At 44.2% G+C, this 24,334-nt stretch overlaps 1 protein-coding gene across 1 annotated transcript in view; it reads left to right on the top strand.

The window, feature by feature from the left end:
- Window positions 1-2,364: 2,364 nt before the first annotated feature.
- Window positions 2,365-24,334, top strand: part of LOC120558880 (leucine-rich repeat-containing G-protein coupled receptor 6) — a 37,237-nt gene continuing 15,267 nt past the window's right edge. Inside the window, exons 1-3 of the mRNA XM_039800206.1 lie at window positions 2,365-3,163; window positions 16,908-16,979; window positions 23,198-23,269. Of these exons, the coding sequence (XP_039656140.1) occupies window positions 2,943-3,163; window positions 16,908-16,979; window positions 23,198-23,269 (365 nt within the window). The 5' untranslated portion in view covers window positions 2,365-2,942. The remainder of the gene's footprint in view (window positions 3,164-16,907; window positions 16,980-23,197; window positions 23,270-24,334) is intronic.

The following is a 24,334-nucleotide window of genomic DNA, read 5'->3' as shown; positions in this document are numbered from 1 at the left end:
AGTTTATTGGGATTCTAACTTTTTTACCTTACACAGTATACACAGGCAAACCTGTAGATGCCATTTTTATGTCTCTGTGTGAAGTAAGAAGACATGCTGAATGTGAGATTAGCCTGGCTTAGTTAAATTACTGATGCTAAGGGATCAGTAGCAGCTCTGCTCAAAATACACCACAACTGCTGTGGGTTTAATACTTTAGTACTTAATCGTTTTCCCAAGTACAAATGGATGTATTCTGTGCCTTAGAATATGCTTGTCTATTTTCCAACAAACTACTTTATAAACTCATTTTAAAGATGCTTTTCACCTCTCTGTTTGAAAATGAAGTGAAATCAGGCGCTGCAGTGTAAGATAGATATGGGAAGTCAACCATAGGGGAAAACTGTATTACACCGACTCACATTTAACCTTTCACACATCCATCAGAACCGTCGGTGCAGGTGCAGTTTAAACAAGTACGTAGCTGACTTTTCTAACAGTAAGGAGCGCCATGTCTGATTGTCTGCATATTTGTGATTGAAGGGAAGAGGGATAACCAATGAGAAGATGACAGAGACCAATAAGAGAGAGAGAGAGAGAGACAGGCAGAGAAAGACAGGCAGGAGACCAGACATGCAGGTTTTTACAGTACATATGTTATAGGGCTCCCCTAGGGCCAGACAATTAAAGAGCATTTAAAAAGATGACAGAGCTCGGTGCGCAAGAAGGGGAGAGGCGGAGAGGCCAGGGAGTGGAAGAGTTTGCAGGTGTACTGTATGAAGAGCATGTGCATGTTATGCAAGGTGTTTTAGAAAAAAAATACCATAAAACATGAAAACTTGAAAACAATTCACACAATATTTTTAAACCGACAAAAGACAGAGAGAGCAACAGCATGCATTCACTACAAAGAGGGAGAAAAGACAGAGCAGATAGAGAGAGAGAGAGCATGAAAGAGAGAGAGAGAGAGAGAGAGAGATCATGAGAGAGAGACTATGTGAAGAACAGCTCTGAAAGAGTTTTTGTGGGGACATAACAAAGGCCCCTCAGAAAACACAGTGGCATAGGAATGTTAATTAATTAATGAGAAACTATTCAGCCTACAGAGAATGGTGGAGAAAGAAAGACAGAATAGAAAGACAGACAGACCAGTCGGAGTGGTAGACAAAGTCAGACTGGGTGCAAAGACATTTATAACTGTATCGTTTGCAAATAGCATGGTGTGCACTTATTCTAGGCCCAGTTTCTATGCAACATGTTGCATCTCTGTTCTGGTTTTGCATGTGTGCTTTTGCGTGCATGTAACATACTGCTGCTGCCGATTGAAAGCCTTGGCTCCTCAAGCCTCAGCTTTCCAGGAACTAAGAGAACAGCCTAGTTTTCCACAGCAGCTTTTTACTTCTTAGTACTTGCTGCTGGGTAATACGCCTGAAATCTAACAAAAGGAAAGATTGATGTTGGCTCTGCTTTGAATGTCAAGCCAGTTTTGATTTCTTTCATTTGTAATAATTATACTAGAATGCATCATTTGGCAGTTATGCAACATCCTGTACTTACAGGTGCACAGCATGTAAAGCTGAGTTGTGTAACATATGAAGCAGAGTCATTTTATAGGATTCTGCATTTGGCTGTGTATAGCCCTCATTTGTGGTCAGTGTTTTAGGAAAAGCGCAGATTTAATTTTTTAACATAAAATATACGCCGCCAAGAACTATGTGTTGTAATAAAAGAAAGGGAGGTCAGATGAGATTTTATTTTTTTAAGATTCTGTGGAAAAACTGCAAGTGAGCATACAGACTGTGAAATACAGATAGGCTTTAGCCCGAGGCAGCTGACACTTCTTCACAAATCCACACTCTTTTTCTCTATAGACCGGACTGTGTGCATGTGAAATGGATATGTGAGCTCCTTTGCGTCGGTCACTCAGAATCTGTTATTTTCTATGGATGTCCAAAGTGCGTGTGCGTATGTTTGTGTTTGTGCGTGTGTTTGTGCGTGTGATCGCGACATTCCAGCAGCAGAAACCTGAGAAGGTGTGACTTACGAGACACTGGATTCGGATCTTTCTGGGGACTGAGGGGTGCTGAAGTGTCAGAATTCCAATTTCCTCCAAACAGTCACTCCCAGTCATACACTCTGACCCTCTGCATCTCTCTCACACAGTCATACACACTCATTCTTATCCTCCAGAGCTTGCTTTTTCCTCCTCTCTCGTTCAGCTATAAACACTCTCTCATTTTCTCCCAGTTCCATTCTTAAGGTCCCACACGGAGAAATCTAGTGTGGTCTCACACCACAGTACTGCACTGCCACCCAGCCCTCCTCCTCTTTTCTCTTCCTCAAACCAAACACACACTCTTTCTCTTCACACTGAGCTTCTAGGCATTAGAAAAGGGGGAAAGGAAGAGAGGGAGTAGGAGAGGGTAGAGTTCGAGAATCGCGGGCCCCTCCTACTTTCCGGAGATGCTCCAGCCCATCCCTAAATTGTGGGCCAATGAGGGTGGCTCATTCACAACTCATGCACTCCTTCTACAATAGGTAAGGAGAGGGAGACAGACAGAGCAAGAGATATATATATATATATATATACAAGGAGTGAGAGAGAGGGAGAAAGAGTGACTGTGTTTGGGGGAGAAAGATGATGAGGAAGGAGAGGGCAGAGTGAAAGGGGAAGAGGGAAGAGAGGCAACAACAAAGTTAACCCCTGGGGATGAAGTGCTGACTGAGAGGAATAGAGAGATGAGGAGATAGAACTTGTGACAGGGACAGACAACCTGCACAGGAGAAAAAGGCAGTAAGAGGCTTTTGAACAGAGCCGGGAGCCAGGATTTGGAAACTCAAAGAAACATTGGAACCTCCTCACTTGATCGAAGCTGCTTCTTCAAACATCAGAGAGGACAAAAGAGAGTGTGACAAGACAGAAATCTCTACAGGTGTAGTTGCAGACAGGTGGACAGTCAGACATGCTGCCTGTGCTTCTGTTTCTCTGTGTGGCTGGAGGAGTTTGGGGGTCCGTCCCCAGTGTTTGGGGGTACGGACGGATCCAGGACAGACAGGGACCGGCGGCCCCGCTGTGCCCGTCTCCGTGCCAGTGTGAAGAAGATGGGATCTTCGTCATGGTGGACTGCTCGGAGTTGGGACTATCGTCTGTGCCGACCAACCTCAGCCCTCTCACCACTTACCTGTGAGTACCATGCTGCTGTTACAACAGTTGGGGAGTTCCTGGGTGTTGTTATCTTGTCCCATTTCACTTTAACCTTTTCACCTCCAGGCCTCTCACTTTGTCCTGTTTCCTTGACCCAAATCATCTTTTTCTTGTGTATCCACTTTGTATCTTATCCCTCATACTCTGTGCTCTCCAAACCTCTTCACTTCCTTTCTCATTTATCATAACTTAGTGCCAATTTGTTTCATTTGAACAATAAAAAAATGTGCCTGCCAATCGTGAGTCCCAACAGCTAGTCTTATAATTTGTAAATGAAAAATGCTAGTCAAGCTGGGAGACCTCTTTTAAAAATAGAGCAGAAGGCAACAGTTTCTTAGATGTGTGGCCAGGAAACAACAGCAGAACCTGCATGTACATAAAACGTACAGGGCCAAGAGGGAACACGTGTGTGCGTGTGTGTGTGTGTGTGTGTGTGTGTGTGTGTGTGTGTGAGAGAGAGAGTTGACCACTATGGCAAAATTACTGGACAACTTCTTTCAGTATCAGGTTTCTGAGCACCAACTGGAGACTGAGCGTGAGAGTGTGCGCATGTGTATGCCTTTGTGTACATGTATGCAAGTGTGTTTGTGTGTGTGCAAGCTGCAAGCACATAACAGAAGCATGTGTTTGTGAAAAAGGAAGTGTTTGAACACAGATGTCTAAATGTGTGTTAAGTTCAATGCGTTTTATGCCACTAATCTGTGTCTCACTGTTTGACACCAAAACTCAATGTTTATACAAATCCAAATTATTTTTATCAATTTTTTTTTTGCTTGATAACCTGACAAAATTACCTCATTGAAGGACTTTGACTGCATTTTTAAATAAGATTAGTAAGTATGTGTCTGACAGGCTGGCTAGAGAAATGGCACATGCTGTTAACACAATTAGAAACATGATCATAATTGTTACTCATTAACAAGGTTTTTCATAATGAGATGCAGAAATTAAGTCCACTTGACCACCAGGAATTTTTACGACCCATAAGAGAAGCTTTAGACTTAAATTATGTTAAAGACATCAGATCTGAGCAGTTTCTTACGCAACCCTGCTGTGGCTTAAAGCCAGATCTTTCAAATTTCTTCACTGCGTAGGCCTCTGAGGACAGATTAGAGACACTTTTTGATAACTGATATTGAAGTGATAGAAGACTAATCCAGGAAACAGGGTGTGATAGAGCAGTTGCTCACTTGGGGCTCTACAACTATTACATGAGTGGAGGGATAGAATTTAGAGGGAGGGAGGAAAGATCAACAGTTTACGTAGCAAGCGACTAAAAGAGACACATAAAAGACTACTTGAATGATGCCCGACTCTTCAGCTGTCTTGGGAGCCTACGATGGCCAGATTTCACTGTGTTCGTTTGAGAGCTAAAACACATGTAGAGTTTATGGAGGTGAAATATGGTCTCTCAGTCAAACCAGGAATCACTCTACCATGTCACAAAACTAAGACAGCACACTCACATATACTCACACACAAGATGGGATGAATCTGAGAGAGAGTGTGCTGAACCTCTCAGTCTTCCACTAAAATAAAAACAGTGATGACCTGAGACCCTCCCTGTGAAAGTCTTCATGGCTCTTAACTGCTCCACTACAGCCACGCAGCCACACACACACACACACACACACACACACACACACACACACACACACACACACACACACACACACACACACATACACATTCCTTACAAACACAAGAGTAATTGCTCATTTCCCCTCGTTACCTAACAGTGGAACTGGACCAATTAGTGAGTTTGAGGGCTGATTTAGAATGAGATAAATAAACTCAGAGACCAACCGCACACGCCCACACACACAGGGACACACATTACTGCAGAGGGGAGAAGAAGGGAATGTGAGACAGCAGGAGAGATGCCGCAACAAATTAAGATAAGAGAATCACAGATTTCTCTTTTGCTTCGCAGATAAAAATCATCAAACACAAACAAAACAACCTCCCCTTCCTAACCTTGCCCACATTCTCTCTCTCTCTCTCTCACACACACACACACACACACACACACACACACACACACACACACACACACACACACACACACACACACACACACACACACACACACACACACACACACACACACACAGCAGGCTACAGTTTCTCATTTCGTCCTGAAGTATAAAAGGTTACAACAGCGGAGAGCCGGCCCAAACCCCACCAGGATCAGTCGAACTGTCCAGCACGCCCCGCTGCGCTGTGGAGGCTGGATTAGCCTCCCAGCACATACTGTAGGCCGCCGAGGTCACAGGGATTTGCTTGGGAACAGTCCACATTACAAACCACATCCACACAACGCTGTGAAAGTATATGACATCATTCACCGGTGTCATCCGAGAGCTCTTCAAAGTGAGCACAACTGCTCATGCAATAGTGGCCGAGAGGGCAATTCAGGCTATGCATGATTCATTCTATTTTCTAGTTTTTTTTTTTGCACATACATTTGGATGACCCTGCTGCATATAAGCAGATACATAATGTAATAACAAAAATTGTATTGTTGTATAAATTGTATAACAACAATGAGGTGAATACAGGTTGACTCTGCAACAGAATTGAACTTTTCTGAGGCAAAGGTGCTCCAAGCAACTCAGAGCTGAGTGGGTAGAGATTTATGACAATAGTCGTTTCCGTGGGCAACACATGAAATGAGCTGTCATGTGAGATGCTTTGAAACACCTCTTTGATATTAGATTAGAGAGGAAAGACCAAGGGCCCAAGGGTGTGTGTGCATGTGTGTTAATGTGTGTTGAGTTTGAGAACACTGCGTACAGTACGTACACCGGGGATCGATGCTGTTTTATGTGTAGCTGCAAGCGAGGTAACTCATCATAAGAGATGGCTGCACAGTGACACAATAAGTACCCATCTGTCACAAATATTAGCTTGGAGCAAATTCATGAGTCAGCTGTCCCCCTTATAGATATTTGCACCACAAATATTTAATCATGTTGAGAATAATTTATATGTTATATGTGGCTGGTTTCTAAGGTTGTCAGGTGCTAATGTTCACACATCTCACTCTTCCTTCAGCGGTCACCATCGTGTGCATGTGTGTAAAGAGGAAAAGAGTGTGTGGGTCCGGGCCTGTTCTGTGACTGGAGTTGAGCTGCGATTAGGTGATGCTTTGTGGTAGCAGTGAGTGCGGTGAACTTCTAACGGTGTTTTTGCCGAGGCCAGGAAACCACAGCTAGCGCATTACCAGACAGAGGAAAACCAAGGAGTGTGTGAGTGTGTGTGTGTGTGTGTGTGCACGTGTGTTTGAAGACCACCCAGACTGCTGAGAGATTTTTTTTTTCTAGCAAGTGGAGGTGAAGCAAGAGTGTAAGAAAAATGGAGAGAAGGAAGATGAAGAAAAGTGATGAAAGCTGATGAGGAGAAAGGTGAGGATTAAAAATTTGTGACAGAGAAATGTGTATTGGAAGATTTTGGAAGACTCAGTGCACGCACGCGCGCGCACGCACGCACGCATGCGCGCACACACACACACACACACACACACACACACACACACACACACACACACACACACACACACACACACACACACACACACACAGGGGACAACATCCTCCTGACCCTGTATGGTGGCCATGACTGTAACAGTCGTGTGCGTGTCATTTAGTCATTATGTAGATGGAATGATTCCTATCACGAGCGACCGGGGGTCACACTGTAAACATCATGTCTGAGAAAAAGAGAGAGAAAGCTCTAAGGGATGGAGGGGGAAGAGGATTTGAGGTGGAAAAATTTACAAAAATAAGAGAATTGCAGAGAAAAAAAGAACAGTGTGTGTATGTGTGTACTGTCAGTGGAGGGTTCTCTATACAGCAGCTATCTGCTCTAGCATCAGTGTCCTGGCTCCAGATGTCTATGGTAGCCTCCTCGCCTCATACACTGCCCTCCCTCTCTTTCTCTCTGTCTATCCTTCCTCCCCCACCTATCCCCCTGTTTCCTGTGGCCTCCTCCTTTAGATAGAACAAGAATCCATACATTAAGTGCTTCAGGTGTGTGTGTGTGTGTGTCTTCAAAGCAGGTGTTGAAGCTGGTCATCCAGCACTAAGTTTGAATTTCTGATCACTGATGTGCATTGTGCCTCCTAAATGCAAGCATATAGCTCAGGGCAGTGGAGTGAGAAAAAGTGAAGGGTGTGTACCCAATCCAAATGGTAAATGTTTTCAAGGTGTGTGTATGTGTGTGTTGGGGGAGGAGGTGCTTTGGCTACAAGCCAACTAACTAGCAGCTGTGATCAGAGCTGGGGAAGAGAGTTACAGGCATTACACAGAGGAAGAAAACAGTGACATATGTCATCATAGTTAATCTATTCTTCTTATAAAGTTGCATAAAGAGGAATTTTCTGCACAAAGTATTTCCTTTCTCCATTCCTCTGATTACTTCTTTATTCCTTCCTTCCTGCAAACTTGAAGTGTTTGCTTCAAAGTGTCAATTCCTCAACTCTCTCTTAGATTCCCTGGAGGCCCAGCGGTGAACACTAGCAGAAAAAGCCACTTTGGCCTTCTACAAAGTGATATTTATGCCAGAAGGGTGTTGGCAGTCAGCGTTGGATAGTGCAGTGGTTTGTGATTTCCTGAGAGCAACCTGGGAGGCTTTTAAATGTCGCTCAGGGACAGACGGCAGGTAGGCAGGTAGAGGAGAACAATGGAAACAATGACAATTCCCTCGGGAGCGGCAGGCAGGGAAGACACAGAGGCTATAGTGTGCTCTACCGCTCCATATCCTGTCCTTTGGAAAAAAGTAGAAAGCAATCACGACACAAGATCTTAAAGGGAACTAGGGTGGAGGAGGTGGAGATCAGAGAAGTAAAATGGATATTGTGTTTGGAGTGGACAGTGCATGTGGACTAAACACAACCGTGGTTGGTATTTGTTGGGGTCAGACCTGTGCTAACCGACTGGATATTTAAATCTGTATATTTCGTGTGATAGCAGCATGATGCAAGTATGACACGGAACCTAGGAATGTGCTCTGTGTGACGTGTGGTTGAGGGGTGAAGGGCTGCTTCTGACTGAGATAATTCAGAATGCCTGTATGGCCCAGATTCCTATTCAGCCCCTTTCTAACCCTGGGAATCCATGGGAATGTTTGTGTGTGTGTGTGTGAGTGCATGAATCAGTGCAAGTGCACTTGCTCTCTCTTTTCCACTACAGTGAAGGCATTGTCTATTCCTGGGCCAGGCCACGACAAATGTCCCTAACTGTTCTAGTGCGTGTACATGCATATACACATGTGCACGCATGACCTGTGGGTTTGCCAGGTGTCATTTGTGTCAGTGCATGTTCCTTGGGTTAGATAACACATACACATACATTTGTAATACATTTTCAACAGTAACAAACCACATTTTCTTAAAAGGAGCAGATTGGTTTAAAACAAAATTAGGATTTGATGTCTCCACTCATCCAAACGTTCTTGCTGCAAGAAGACACAGTTTACCCCAGTGTGCGGCAAAAAAAATGCTCATTTGCTGTTGTTGCTCATTGATTTTGATCACAAAGAGAAACCAAATCAGTGCAAAAAAATAATTAAGAAATATTTTACAACTTGCTTGTTTTCTTAAGCAAGTTGATCGTATAAGCAAGTTGATCGTATAACCTTATATTTTATGGTTTGTGTAGTGTGCTTGTCTTGCCTCTTCTATTTTGCCATTTTCTCTTCGAGCTTTGGTGCTATAAGTTGAATTACTTACTTTTGTGATGAAAATGGCTCATAAAACATTTTGGTAATAGAAAGTGAAGTGTAAAATGACAAAAATAGTGGGCTCTAGACATAAAGGAGAATGTTTACATGAGTGCTGATAGCAGTGCATGTAGGACATAGCTCTCCAAGTTCCCCCTGTACCTCAACATGGGTCTGTCTGTCTCTGTCTGCCTATCTGTGTGATCGCTGGCCAGGCCTGCCAACTAAAGTGGCTCATGTGGGGCTGGCAGTGTGCAGGTGATGACTAGTAAGAGCTAATGATACTTAATGCCCTTTCCAACAATGTACACACACACACACACACACACACACACACACACACACACACACACACACACACACACACACACACACACACACACACACACACACACACACACACACACACGTTGCACAAGCATGGATGTATGTACACACATGATTGCTTGCTCTCACACACACTCACATACTGACTTAATGATGGTTAATGCCCTATCCAATCTCCCTGTGCCGCATCAAAGCATCCCACAGAGCAGTGCTGATACAGCGATGCTAGCAGGGATTAGGTCGGGAGAATGGACCACTGGGACAGGAGTAGGCTAAAGGGAACAAAGAAGCAATCACTGACACACTTAAATGTTGCACACATGTGCACACACCTCAGGGCACACACACACACATATATATGTACATAGCATAGCCAAATGGGGATACTGCACAGGGAGTGGAAGAGGGGATGTAGAAAACAGAAGGTGGAGAAATGAATGGTAGGGAAAAAGGAGATGACTCTTCAATGCTCTTAATTTAGTTTGGTGAAATGATTTGAATGCAGAAACAGCAGTCAGGTCACTAAGGCAATAGTATAATTCTTGCTAAGACTGGACTTCACAGGTGCATTTTCCATCTGCCGTAAAGGGAGGCTGGAGAGAATTCTGCCACTGCAGAGCCTCTGCAACTGCAGCCAGACTTACTCGTCTTACACGTCTCTATTACATGTCTGAGAAGGAGCAAAAAAGGAAATCTGGACTTTTTACACGCATGGCAAGAGGCCAAACTAAATCTCTTTAAACCAACAGCAGCCACATGTCCTCATTGGTATGGGGTAAGATTTCATCAAGTGCTGATCTAAGTTCAGGTCTAGATGTTATCCATGGGTTACTGTTAAATATATGGAGCAGATGAGCTGATCATAGATAAGAGGAGTGAGTCAGGAGTGGATTTGAGCAGTCTTCTAACTAGATCCAGTGTCCTCCTGTTTCTGCCATTCAAACAAATGAAGTCATAATAGAGCCCGACACTAATACTCATCAGGTTTCATTTACTGTTGTATCCACTGCTGAGAATTTGCCTTGAATCAGTGTGCAGGAAAGGACACCTCTGTAAGAGATACCTTTTCAGGATGTGTGGAAAAGTGGTGAAATTTGTAACCCTTTTCCACACATTCTTTCAACAGATCTCAGTGGCAAGTGATCATGAAACATTTCCTTCATGTGGCACAAACTGCTAGCTTTGATTTAGGAAGAAACTAAATATGCTGCCTGGCACATGTCATGTAACTAACATATATGAAAGCCAGACAAAATATACATGCCAAAACAACAGATTAGTGGACTATGGGCAGGGCTGTGAATGCTTTTCTGCCTTGCAAAGCTATGTCCTACCCACAACAGCTGCCTGTCAGTTCTGTCCACATGTTGGAGGCAGTTGTATGTTGTGTAGTGCCGACTGTTCCAACACTTCCTGTTCCATTACTGAAGTGCTTGACCTTTCACCTCACCCCCCAGCCCCCCTCTCCGTCTCATGACAGGGTGTGTGTGGGAGGACAAGGAGCGGACATAGAGTGTGTACGTGCACGTGTGTGTATGTGTGGTATACCAGGGTATGAATAAGTCCCAGAGGGCATGAATATGTTTCCCATGACATGGCCTCAGACTAAACAGCCGCTCTCTTCACCCAGACATCCGCCTGTCATTCTCCCCTAAACCACAGCGAGCGGAAAAGAGCACAAAACATGGGAACACAAAAACACAGACGCATCTCCCTTTTCTGTCTCGTTATCTCTTGTTTTCTCTTCCTCCCTCCCTCTCTGTTTCTTTGCTCTTTTGTAGCCGAGTCCTCCCCGTGGCCCTCCTTGTCCAGGTGAAAGACTTCTCCTCGCCCTCGCTCTTTGTGCCCCGTGAATGAGAGAAAGAGAGAATAAGAGAGGGAAAGATAAAGAGAGAGTGCCTTCGGACACAAAGGGCAGTGTACCCCTCCCAGGAAGTCTGGGAGAGAGGGAGAAAAAAAAAACATCTTTAGAGGAAGGAGGAGGGGAGGACAGCATTGTACCCTCCTTCCTGACTCTTTGTGTATGTATTTGTGTGTGTGTGTGTGTGTGTGTGTGTGTGTTTGTGTGTGTGTGTGAGCAAGCTCATGTGTGACCAAGAGAGAAACTGAATGCCAAAGCAGTCAGTCTATTCAGATAGAAAAAACACTTAGACCTCACCCTCACACACAGTACGCACACACATTCTGCTCTCTCACACACACACACACACACACACACACACACACACACACACACACACACACACACACACACACACACACACACACACACACACACACACACACACACACACACACACACACACACACACACACACACACACACACACACACACTAATGCACACAACCATTTAGGCCCTTTTTAAGGCGGCGCCCGAGCATTGACTACCAGTTGCATTGTGTGGAATAAAAGATCCTCTTTCATCGTGGCCTTAACTGTTTCAAAGCACTAAGCGGAGAGGATCAGACTGGCTGAATCCGACTGAAGCCATTACTGTCATAGTTACTGTAAAAGACAGCCAAGGTGTGGCTTAAGCACCACTAATGCAGAACTCCTGCCCTCTGGGCAAGGCTCTGGTTGTTGATTTCCACTAAAGATCTATTACTCTAAAGTTCCTCACAGATAAGCCGCCTTCAAAGGTGCAGAGCTTACCGCCATCATTGGCTGTTTGTCTGGTAAGAGTCTCCACCTGAGCGAGTGAGAAAGGGATTGGCAGGGAGGCAAGAAGAAAGAGAGAGAAAGAGAGAGAGAGCAGGGAAGGAAGTGAGAGGGAAGACCTCAGGGCATGGCTCTTGTGAAGTGATTTTGTGTGTGTGTACTGTAAGAGAGAGAGAGTCATGAAAAACATCCTTTTCAAGGGCAACAATGTAAGCCTGCTTGTTTACATGCTTTTGCTGCATTGTTATGTACTGTACCTGCATGCAATTTTATGCTTGAGCAACATGCCAGAAACCTTCTTTTTTTTTTTTTTACTTTGGGATAATGGAATACTCTAAAGTGAAATGTATCAAGTCATCTCACTTCAGCCTGCTCCAGCACAGCTTTGTCTGACTGACACATTTCACCATTGATGATAGAAACAGACACCTGACTGCTCATCACATCTGCCCTGTTCTGAGGGTGTATTCACTCACCAGGGTGGTCCATTATTCAATCCACAAAAGCCACCCGGAGCCCGGAGTGTGTACGAGTGCCTGTGGATCTAGCGTGGGTGTGTGTGTGTGTACGTCTCTGAACATAAACAGGTTTTTTTGCATATGATGTGGCCAGTTGTTTTGCGCTAAATCAACCAACTCTTGTCAGAAATGCTTCCAGTTTGAAATTGGCTACAACGGAGCTAGGGGCACATTCACACCCACACACAGCCTTTGATCACAGAGCCGATAACATACTTCAGTAGTTCTGTTGACGGCAAAGAGGAAATATGATAAATCACATTATTGTAACCACCGGACTGTGTAACCCCATGCTCCAGTTGAAATTTGAAACGGAGATGGGGAGAAAAGAAAGAGTGAGTGTGAGCGATAGAGTGGCATAAGAGAGAGGGAGAGAAAGGTCCAAGGCTGATGAATGGAAATGTACCTCTGCTTCTTCATGCTTCCGTTCCCCCCTTAAGACAAGCTCCTTGCCTTGGTTACTCTATCAATCACAGCATAAAGCAGTCAAATATCCAGTGCTTTACCTTTCTTCCCATGCCAAACCTTTCTCTCTTACATTCACATGCACACACTCACACACTGAGGAGAGGAAAGAATAAACGATCTATCAGAGCCCATTGTGTATGTGCAAATCATGGAACGATGGAGGGAATAAGAATGGAACAAAGTGTCAATTTCTATTTAATGCTCCAATTGCTGCAATACTGGCCACAATTTCATGTACAGTACTGTGCTTAAACACAGAATTACATGCACGCACATGAAAATGTAATTCCTCTCCAGGGAAACAGAAAGAGATCACTGGGGGCTTTGTCAGTCATTCTGCAGGTTTAGAGCAGAGGGGGATAAAAAGAACAGTTAAGAGGCACATTTGGGAGTGTGTTTGTTGAGGGATGAGCATGGGTCTCCATGTCTGCATCCTCTGCTCCTAATACTGCTCAGGAGTCTTTAGTTCATCATTCAGCAAGCAGAGGGAGATCTGAGGGGAGGAGATGGCCTGTGTGCCTCTGTCGGTTGAGAGATGTGTTGTTCTGCGAGCAATATCAGGCTGCTTTCGTGACGCCGCGATGGCCAAGATAGGGCAGGACGGTTCCCTACTGAATACTTGTGAACATGACCATTCGGTCACTCACACGCACGCACGCACACGCACACGCACACGCACACGCACACGCACACGCACACACACACACACACACACACACACACACACAAAGCAATCTGTTTCCATGCCCCATTCACGTATGATGTGGTGAAAGCACGACCAGGGACTGTACCCACATCTGCAGGCACACTGGAAAACAATAGGGGTGTTAAAATAAGCGACAGACATCTTACCACACACACCGCAGTCACCTATAAATGGAAGAAATATTGCACTGCACACACGGACACAAATACTGACACATATACTTGCACTCAGTCTCCTTTCTCTCTCTCTCTCAAACACACACACACACACACACACACACACATTAGAGGTGCCCATAAAACACAGATTGGGACACAGAAACCCCAATTCTAATTGTGAAACTCCCATACGCTGCGGAGCCTGCAAAATCTTTAAGCGCTCTCTTTCTCATTTCTTTTGCGGCCGTTTATTTGCGCTGAAAATATCTGCACGTCACAGCGCCAGCCGACACAATGCACATGTGGTAGTCATCAATCATAATTATCATGGTTTAAAAAAGCCACAGCTGTTATTTGATTTTAAAAACAAGCCATAGCGCAGCGCCTTCCAACGATACGTCAAGTTGTCAGCGGAGGCCTTGGCCTGCACAGCAGAAATGTCTCTCTCTCTCTCTCTCTCTCCGGCTTCCCAATGAGCTTGTTGGAGAGCACAGCAGAGCTGAGCTGCATTCAACCCTTCCCCATGACTCACCACTGTGTGTCTTTATTTTTAAACATTTTCTCTCTCCATTGCTGTGTGTTTATTCTGTCTGAGTGAGGCCGCTGTTATGGACTTCACACAACGTTTGTTTATGGCTTATTTAATCAGGACCAGATAATGGAGAGTTGTGTCCATTCGTGGGCGCATCCCCAGAAGCTGTGTGATGTGTGTGTGTGTGTGTGTGTGTGTGTCTATGTGTGTTGCTATGCTTTAATGACCCCCCCCCAGAATGTTCCAATACGTATTTTTCTCAGAGGAATATTAGTACACAGACAGTGAATAGGATTAAGGTGTGTATGTGTATTGTTCATGAGGCCCCATGAAGTGATTGTGTGCTTCCTGTGTTATATGTGATGTCACCCAGTCTTGATTATTTCAAATGGTTTGCCGTTACTACTTGCTGTGTCATCTCCACGGCAACTTTGTTATCACTTATATTTACCTCTGACTTTAATCAAGCAGCAGTGCATTACACTTGCTGCATTCATTCCCAAATTACTGCATGGAGCCTGAGCAGATTGTGCCAAAAATAGGCAAATGTAAGTAATTCACATGACATCACCCCAGTACTTTTGTTGAGAGGGGGATCTGAGGTCTAAAGGTTTAAAAAGTAATAAATTACACATTAGTTTTTAATTTGCTTAAATTTACTGAATGATTCTACTTGTTGCCTATTAAGAAAAGCAATTAGTTACGCTGTATTATATTTTGAGGAGCTGATGTGCACTTAAAAGAATAAATATTTCTTTCATGTAACTGTAAGAGATTCTATGGACTTATAATGAGGCTATAACATTTAAAGGTGCCCTCTGGAGTTTTTATTGTAAAGAAACATCGCTACATAACATATTTCAAGCCAAACTGCATAGTACGTATCCTTGAAGCCCTATACCTCCTGAAACAAAGCCTTGCCTGAATGTTTGGACATCATTTACTCTGGCTTGCGGTCTCCTTCTTCTCTTTTATTGGCCCATTGCTACCTTTTATGGTGCATTACCACCACCAGCTGTTGATATGCATTACCACTCTCCGCAGCATAAATGTGTTTGCCACTCCTGTGCTTGTGGTGGCCTATCAAAACACAAGATGCAGAAGAAGGTCACTAATGGTGATGTGGAATAATAATGCCCTATTTTGTTCTGTTACAGACAAAAGCAATGTCAGAGAATCAACCGTTTTCCCCTCAACACTGATCGAAAACATCCACCCTGCCTATGTGTCCCTGAGTAACACCTTGAAACCCTCTCTCTGCAGTCAGACCTCCCAGGAGGGGGCATGTGTAACAGGAAATTCCCATGCAGGGATATGAACATGCCAAAATTATGCTTTCATAAGGAAAATATTCAATGTCAAAAGGCTACGTACCGTAATTATCTGACCTACAAAATCTCAGAGCGAAAGGACACAATTAATGTTGCAAGCTCATCGCATGGTGAGAACACACTCTTCCCCCAAAGTGACAGTGGGAGTCCACATCCTGACTGCCTGATGTTAAATGTTATACTTGACAGTGTACCAGACTGAATACTGCTAAATATGACAGGCTACTCAAATTGGTGAACCAGAATATTGTCATGCGTGGTTTTTCCACATCGCCCCAGACGTTGAATATAGATCACGCCTGTGGATAGATTCATCCAGCCCCCCCGTCAGCTTGGCTGACTTGACAAACAAACAGCCAGTGTGTCAAAACTCCCAACTGCAAAGGGCTTCTGAGAGCACAGTTTACACTTGCTAGCCCGGTGGTCTGGCTTTATGAGCAATGGTTAGTGTCATACACACACACACACACACACACACACACAGACACACGCACATACAAGCCTCACTCTTGAAGACTCATGCGAGACCCTAAGGGCTGTGAAAGCAAAGAAGGGGTGACGTACCCCCCCCCCCCCCCTTGCTTTCATTGTGTTTATCAAAGGGATGACCTTACATGACTGGGGCCACAAGGTTATATATGTTTTCTACCACAGGCTGAGACATAAGTTGTCCTCATACTATCCCAAGTGTTAAAAAAGTCGGTTACATGTGAGCGCTGAATGTGTGAGTGTGTGTGTGTGTATGTGAGCATGCATGTGTTTGAGCATCCTGCGCCTCTCCCTTTTTGACCGTGATGCAGCTGCGTCAACACTTAGCCCCCAGCACACCCTCTCACGTCAGAGTGTGTGTGAGAGGCTGAGAAATGGAGTGTGTCTATGTTACAGCCATGAACAAAGGGAGAAGGAGGTGGTCTCCTGCGAAACCTGAGGAGGAAAAAAGAAGAGGAAAGGGAGACAGATATGGAGGGAGACAGAGGGTCAGATCTGAGAGAAGGTAGAGTGAGACATCTGGAAAAGAGAAAGCGTCACTGGGACAAGGAGGAAATTACAGCTGCCCAACAATGATTCATTGGGGAAAATTTCTCTTCTACATCTCCCTCTCCTCCCTCTCGTCCTCCAACCTCTCTACCTAACCCTCTAACCTCTCTCTGCGAACTACTCGCTCTTGATGATTGATTGCCATGTGAAAACCGCGTTCTAAACATTTGTAATTCTACATGCCCCAAGTACCTTCAAAAAACATTGATAAGGTATACATTGATTGATACTTTGAGAATGATGCTCCCCCTTCTTTCTCTCTAGGGATCTGAGCATGAACAACATCAGTGAGATCCAGCCCAGAGCCTTCCACCGACTGCAGCTGTTATCAGAACTGTGAGTACAAAATCATTCAACTCACATTCAATTTATAAAACTCAGTCGTCACAACTCACACATGACAAGAAACAGTCATTCTTCAAACTTCTGATACGCGCAGACCTCAGTGATGGGGATTGATGACTCTGGCCTGCCTCTGATCTCTCCTACCAAGAAACTGCCTGCAGCAATACACTAGTAGATCGTTGGATGGCTGGACAAAAGAGGGAGGCAAAGGGAACCTGATATTCACTCAGAGAGTGAATATATGGTCCTTAAAGTGTTTGGAGAGCAGGTTCTGTGCTCAGCATCCAAGCCGCTGCTTTCTTGCAACCCCGACTCCCCCAACTCCCCCCACACACTTAACTTTGTTTCAGCTGGACAGCTCAGCAGGAGCAGTACACATATAGACACAAGCCTTTGACAGCCAACACAAACAACACATTAGAGGAGACTTTCAGGACAGGCTTGGGGAAAATGAAACAAGCAAAGATTTAGTTATATAGCATTAAGTATAGGTAGGGCTGGGTAGCATTAGAAATGTTTTGACATTGGTGCCAATACACTAAATGAGTTTAATGCCGGAACAGACTTTTCTTGGCCGGTAACAACTTAAACAATATTGTTATATATGTTAAAATAAAAAAAACAAGAATTTGCCTCAGCCTCCACATTCCTTGACGTCTATACTCAGTGCTACAGGCACAATTTGGACAGTGCTTCACAAAGTAGAAGGTGTTGGTTTCACTCTCACAGGGCTGATGAAAGCACACACGGCGTAACAACACATTTTGAAAAATTTCCGGTCGACCTGGCCGCTATCTGATTTGACCACTCAGCAGAACTCAGCTAAGTCTCGGTTTGACAAAAGACTGCCCACAGATATGCCCTAAGGGCGTGAATGTGTGCATGTGTCAGCCTTCACCTGATTCTTTTACTTCTGAAGCTTGCAGTGTGTGTACGTGTGTGTGTGTCTGTCTGCATGGGGTGTTTGAACAATCCGCTGTTTGCTTTGCTAATTCTTGCAGCTGCAGCCTGTGAGGCATGAGCTAATAACGATGAAAGTAAAAGGTTAGCTGGATAACTGTTCAGTTGACTTTGAGCCACAGAAAGAGTACAATGAAGCCGAGCAATGAAGTCTTGTAACACCTTAGTGCTCGAGAATAAAATTCAAAACTTTGATTTATTGTCGTGTATTGAATTGCTGATCTAAACTTTTGCTGTCGTAAAAACGCTAAAGGTCAGATATTGCTGATGGCGTAATAATCAGAACCACACAGTGCAAAGTGATGCTGAACATCGATGCTGACATTTGCCTGCATTGGGGGAAAAGGGGGGTGGGGGTCTTGGATGCAGCTCCCTCTGCAGTGTTTGTCAAGAGACCATGTTTTAGAGCCCCGTTGATCTTGCTTCCTCTGTATCACTCACGTGTTCTGACACTTTATGGAGACGTTCTGTTGCTTTGTAAGTCTTCCAAGGAGGATGTTCCTGCCCTCAAGCCAATTTTTATAGCCTGCTGACCATTTCTGGAAATATGCTGAGACGATGATGATGTTCCAAGGCAGGGAGAAGCACATTTCTGACATCCACTCCCGTCTAGGAGGTTTAGCGAGATGATGCATAGCAGGTTATGGTAAACACATTATAATTACAACAAGTTATAGCGCTCAGAAAAACAAACCGAGGCTCTAAACACAAACACGGTCGGTTTTAGAGCGAGAGCGTTTGATGTCTGTCCGCAGCACTTGTTGGTAGCACAGGGAGAGGCAAGGGCCAGGCATGTTGTGACTGGTAGAGTGATAAATTGTTTCATGTTGGGCTCTACCTCACTGCCTGCCCTCCCTAACTCTATCTCCCTCCTTTCCAATTCATTTCTGCAGCCCCCCCATCTCCTTTTAACTGCAGGCTATCGTAAGCTGTAGTCACTGCATTTGACAGTTTTTCTACTTCTTTTTTTCCATTTTGGATTTCTCCACGTTCTTAAAAACCAAAACCAATCTGCTTATGGCAAGAAGTCTAGCTTTCCTCCTGTTTTAAACTATGGGGAGGAGAGAAAATAAAATCTTAAAAGCCCCATACAGAGTGTCCTTCTGAAGCACCACTCATAAACGTAAACTGTATCATGATGCCTCTTATCTCCTCGCTCAGCTCTCACCTCTATAGTATCAAGGTGCACACAGCTGATCCCTTTGAACCTCAAATGAGGTGATTAAATTAATTCAAAAAAGCAGGTAGCAAACCTCCCTTTGATTGATTGCGGCATTGATATTGATAATAAGTGTAATCGCTCATCCCTCCAGCCCTTTTTCTACTTGCAACTCATTTAAAAAAATTGTATTCAATTGATCTCAGGTCCCTCTCATTAAGCCTTCATTTAGCGCTTTGATCAGTGGATCTGCTCTTAATTCAAACACACAAATCTGCACGCAACTGTCAGTCAGACAGAGCATGAAGAGAGGCGACTGAGAGGCAGACTGCATGTCTATGGATTAATGAGAGGGCAGCAATGCCTGCACTCAGGTACAGACTCTGAGACTGGTTACTAATCTAACTGACATATTAAAGACATCCCCTCTCTTTAAATGGTATGCTCTATTATCAAAGATGCACTATCTATTTCTTATCTAATTGCAACTTGGAACTAGCAGAGGATGTTTTAGGGGAAACTGTCGCCCCAAAAGCTCTTCCTGAAAACCCCTTTCGGAGGCGACCACGCTCTCCACCTATCATCAGTATCAAAGTCAATGCTCTTCGTACCTCCGGAGATCACATTTCACTCTGCCTTTTTTTCTTAGACTCCCGTCATAATCAGCCATTTGGGTCGAGTCTCTCATGCTCATCTTATCATTATCTGTAGCCATCACTCACCTCCTAAATACAGAGGTGAAATCAGAACATTCAAAATGGCCTGACAGGAATACAATAACTCACTGGATGTTTTTAAACCCTCTTTCACTCTTGGCTTTGACTCTTTGGACACACAATATTACCGGCTTAAGTGAAAGTGCGTGGAACATGGTGCTAGCTCCTGTTATCAGCTCAAGACTGAGACTCTGGATTATCCACATAGCCCTCTGTAGAGTGTTCTCAGGTGCTCTCTCCGACTATCACAAAAATGAAATCCAAATCTAAGAGAAGTGGGGAGTGGAGGCCAGCGCCGCCCTGCTTCTCTTTCACTTGGTGATAAGATAGTCTGCTGATAGGCCAGGAGTATATTGTAGGTGAGGGTTAAGGGTCTACAATATTGGCTGTCTTGATACTCCAGATGCACCACACAGCTGGGACTATGTAGGTCAATCAAAACTTTTCCTTTTAGCGTTGCCAACATTGTTTTTTAGCTGCTTGTCTTTTTCTCTCCCACAAACACGTACCCACCCACCCACACTTTTCCACATGTCTATATTTTACTCAAATCATTTCAGAGGTTAACGCCAGGTTAAGTGGTTGACCTTCAGGCTGGACCTCTGAACAGAGGGAGGGATAAAATTTCTATTGATGGAGCAAGGGTGAATAAGGTCATACATGGATATACTTACAGACACACCCACACACACACACACACACACACACACACACACACACACACACACACACACACACACACACACACACACACACACACACACACACACACACACACACACACACACACACACACACACACACACACATCGCCCTCTCTCTGATAAGACCTGTTTATCCTTGCCTTCTTCTTTCATCATTGACTCCTATCAACCATCCCGGCCATGCTGCCGCTATGGTGTCCTATCACTACCTGAGATAGTATCCCAAAATATGCTGCTGTCTTTGCTGTCTAGGTCTTTATTCTTTCTTTTTGTTTATTATTTCGAGGCAATAGGACATGGCGATACATAGGATAATCAGCAGTTAGTATGCTTCAGCGACGCCCTCACTGATCAGCTCTGATAGCCAGGCGGTCTCACCTTTGTTACCACCCCTCCCACTTCTCTTCCATGTGTTTGAACTACACATTCTGTTATTTTATCTATTAATCACATCAACAGAGCTGAATTATGCTGAGGTGGAATTTTTTATCAACGTAGTCTAGAGGCCAAGAAAAATTCCTACCATCCCCAAATCAAATTAAGAGAAAAAACAGTTGGAGCCATGGTTTGACATGAGCAAGGCGCCTTTCATTAGAATGAGATTGATGTGGAACGACTAGGAGGCTAAGTGGGGAACATTCACTCATACGTACGATCATTTACACACACACGTACACACATAAATACACACTGATATCATGGAAACAGTTGGTCAATGGCAACTGACGGTGTTCTATTGATGTCTATCAAGAACGTCTGAACATTTCTTTCCTTTTTCAATATCCATCTTCACTTTCGACATAATTATCCATTTGACAAATGAAGTCGGCAAAAAAAGCATGATTCCACTGTAATGCTGTTCTGGCTTCAATGGTGCAGCTAATAGAGAAAGGCTGGTTGGCAGTAGGACATGCACATCATACCATGGCCTTAACTACAATGTTTGTTTTCTAAAACTCTAAATTACTACTTCTCCTCATCCCCCACTGAAAATACATTTATTTTTCGTTGGTGCTTCCTATATCTTTTTTTTTTTTCCAATGAGTCTGTAACTAATCATTGCATTTGAACAGAAACCAAAAGAAGGCACTTAGGGGTCTTTGCAGAAATAACCTCAGATCTATTTTACTGGTGTCGGGACCTCAGCAAAGCCTATTGAAACAGTTACCTCTGGAAAAGTAGCTATTGAAATGGTCCCTGGTGACCAGCTTGTGCAATAGCGGAAACTGAAATGGTATTGAAGTAGCAGACCATCGTCCGCTGAGGGACAACAAATAGACAGTATACAGGTTTCTTTATGAGTGAAAATCAGATCTGAGAGCAAAATTCTTCATCTTGAAATAAGAATGAATATTGGAATTTGTGAGGTCAAAGGGCGGCAGTCACTGCAGATCACCTCTGTCATCAGTCTCTTATATATATATTCAGAGATCATGCGACGCAGTCAAAGTCTGTTTGAAGGAGTTTTGACTGTGGTTTGAGAGGCATGACTAAATGGCACCACAATGGCCTGGATAACAATCAGTCCATTTTGTATTCTAGTATGCCGATGTGGGTGTGCATCGACGTGGATGTGCGTGCGTGCGTGCGTGCGTGCGTGCGTGCGTGCGTGCGTGCGTGAGTGTGTGCGTGTGTGTGTGCTTGCGTTGATAAATATGAGCTCTACAAGAGTTTTAAACTGAGCTGAGTGTGAGATTTGGCAGGCGCGGGTGGGATTGTGTGGTTTGCCATTGCACAGTAATAAGACTTAGACATGTTGACATGAGTATCAGATGTCAGAGGGAGTTCGCTAGGAGCTATCGTCCATTACCATCTGGATGATAGTGGCTTGGAGTGGCAGGCAGAGTGCTATATCAATATTTCAATATCCTGGCACTGATGGAAACTCAGCCAGAGGCAGGCTGCTTAGCATAAGACTGAACTGTCAGGCAAATGTCACCTGTAGAGCACCGCTGTGAGCAGCAGGATGCCAATGAGTAACTTCTAACTTATGTTTGTGTGTGTTTAATATAAGTGGGTGGTCTGAAGCTGTGAAGACCAAATCTGTGTTTAAACTGTTCTTCCAGCTCGTGACCTTGAGAGTTACTCTGTTGGACTGAATGTTATTTATTTGGACATCTTATACACACTCACAAATGACCATTAGGTGCTGTGTTTAATAAACAAACTGATTGGATTGCTTGTGAGAATGTGTGTGGTTTCTCCCGCGCTGTCCTCAAGGCCCCTCAAAACGGGCCCAATTTACCTCAAGGACATGGAAAATAACACACGCATCAACACTGCACACACACGTGAATGTATATAGTATACACCTTACTATATACACACACACACATAAAAAACATTTGCAATTTTCAAGCTGCACTTATTGACCCATTCTCAGTCTCATTCAATCCAGTCTTTAGTCATTCATCAGAGCTCCCAGGATTGGTTGAGGTTTCAGGGTGTGCTTTGGGCCAATAGCAACCACACTGAAGGGAATCAAATATTATTTGCATACTGCCCCAGCAGTAACCCCAAAGCAGGAACTCAAGGATGAAGTCATATCACAGCTCAATCCAAAAACGTAAAAAGCAAAAGGCAAAATGTCTCTTATGAGACTTGTAAATGTTTTTGTGTATGTGCTTGTATTTCATTTTTCACTTTTTGATCTCCGTGTTTCTCTCCTAGGCGTATCTCAGGGAATCAGCTGAGGTATATCTCTGGCCACGCTCTCCAGGGTCTCCACAACCTCAAAGTTCTGTAAGTAACCTCCTCCACCCTCCCACCCTATCGCACTCTGGTGGTTCAGTCCTCATCCCAGGTGGGTTGTTCCACTCCAGCATTCTGGGGGGACAGAGTTGTGCTGCCGCCTTGAATAAAACACACAGGCCACGCATCATTAACTGTAAAAGTTAAGGTTTATGGGCTGGTTCCTTCATTCCCAAACAAGCCCTGTTTCAGATGGGCATGCACGCATGCGCACACACACACACACACACACACACACACACACACACACACACACACATACACACACACAAACACACACACACCACGTACACACACACACACACACACACACACACACACACACACACACACACACACACACACACACACACACACACACACACACACACACACACAGGTGTAATGCAGGGACCTCCCAGTCACACCACCCACCGAGATTACAGCAAGTGACAAAATAAATCATTTAAAAACGCCATTCAAAGCTGTTCTCTCAACACCCAATTTTGCATAGTGTGTTCGAAGCCTTATGATCCATGGCCACCAACTGTTAGCGCTGCCGTAAAAATATTTAATCACAAAAAAGTGCAAAGCAAGCATAAAAACCATGGCACTTTCTGACTTGTGATCATGGCATCTATTAGTTGCTGCCATATTTCTACTGGGTGCGAGACAAGGGTATTAAGGAGGTTTTTCATGAGCCTTGGAAACCAACTCAATTCTTTTTGGACTCTCACTGAGAAGGTTTGAGAAGCCTGGCACAGAATATAAACTTAGCTAGAGAATTGTGGTTTGTAATTTGAGGAAATCTGGGGGATTACCAGGCACACAAGTTGATCTTCTTTCACCTTGTGTTGTGAAACTACCCGAGACAGAATGAGTGAACCAGCCATGAATCCTGCGCTATTATGTCATTACTGCAGAAGGACACACATATCCTGAATTTATACACGTCGTCTCCAAGCATTCATGCTTCACACTATAACACTATAGCAAACTTCGGACAGTCACTCTTTCTCAATATATTAGTTAAAGTCAGGCTGTGTCAAACAAATGGACCGCTGACCTTGTGTAGGG

This window comes from Perca fluviatilis, chromosome 5, assembly GCF_010015445.1.
Source record: "Perca fluviatilis chromosome 5, GENO_Pfluv_1.0, whole genome shotgun sequence".
In the NCBI taxonomy this organism is placed as follows: Eukaryota; Metazoa; Chordata; class Actinopteri; order Perciformes; family Percidae; genus Perca; species Perca fluviatilis.
The sequence above is the reverse complement of the archived record's forward strand: the minus strand, read 5'-3'. Positions and strand labels throughout refer to the sequence as shown.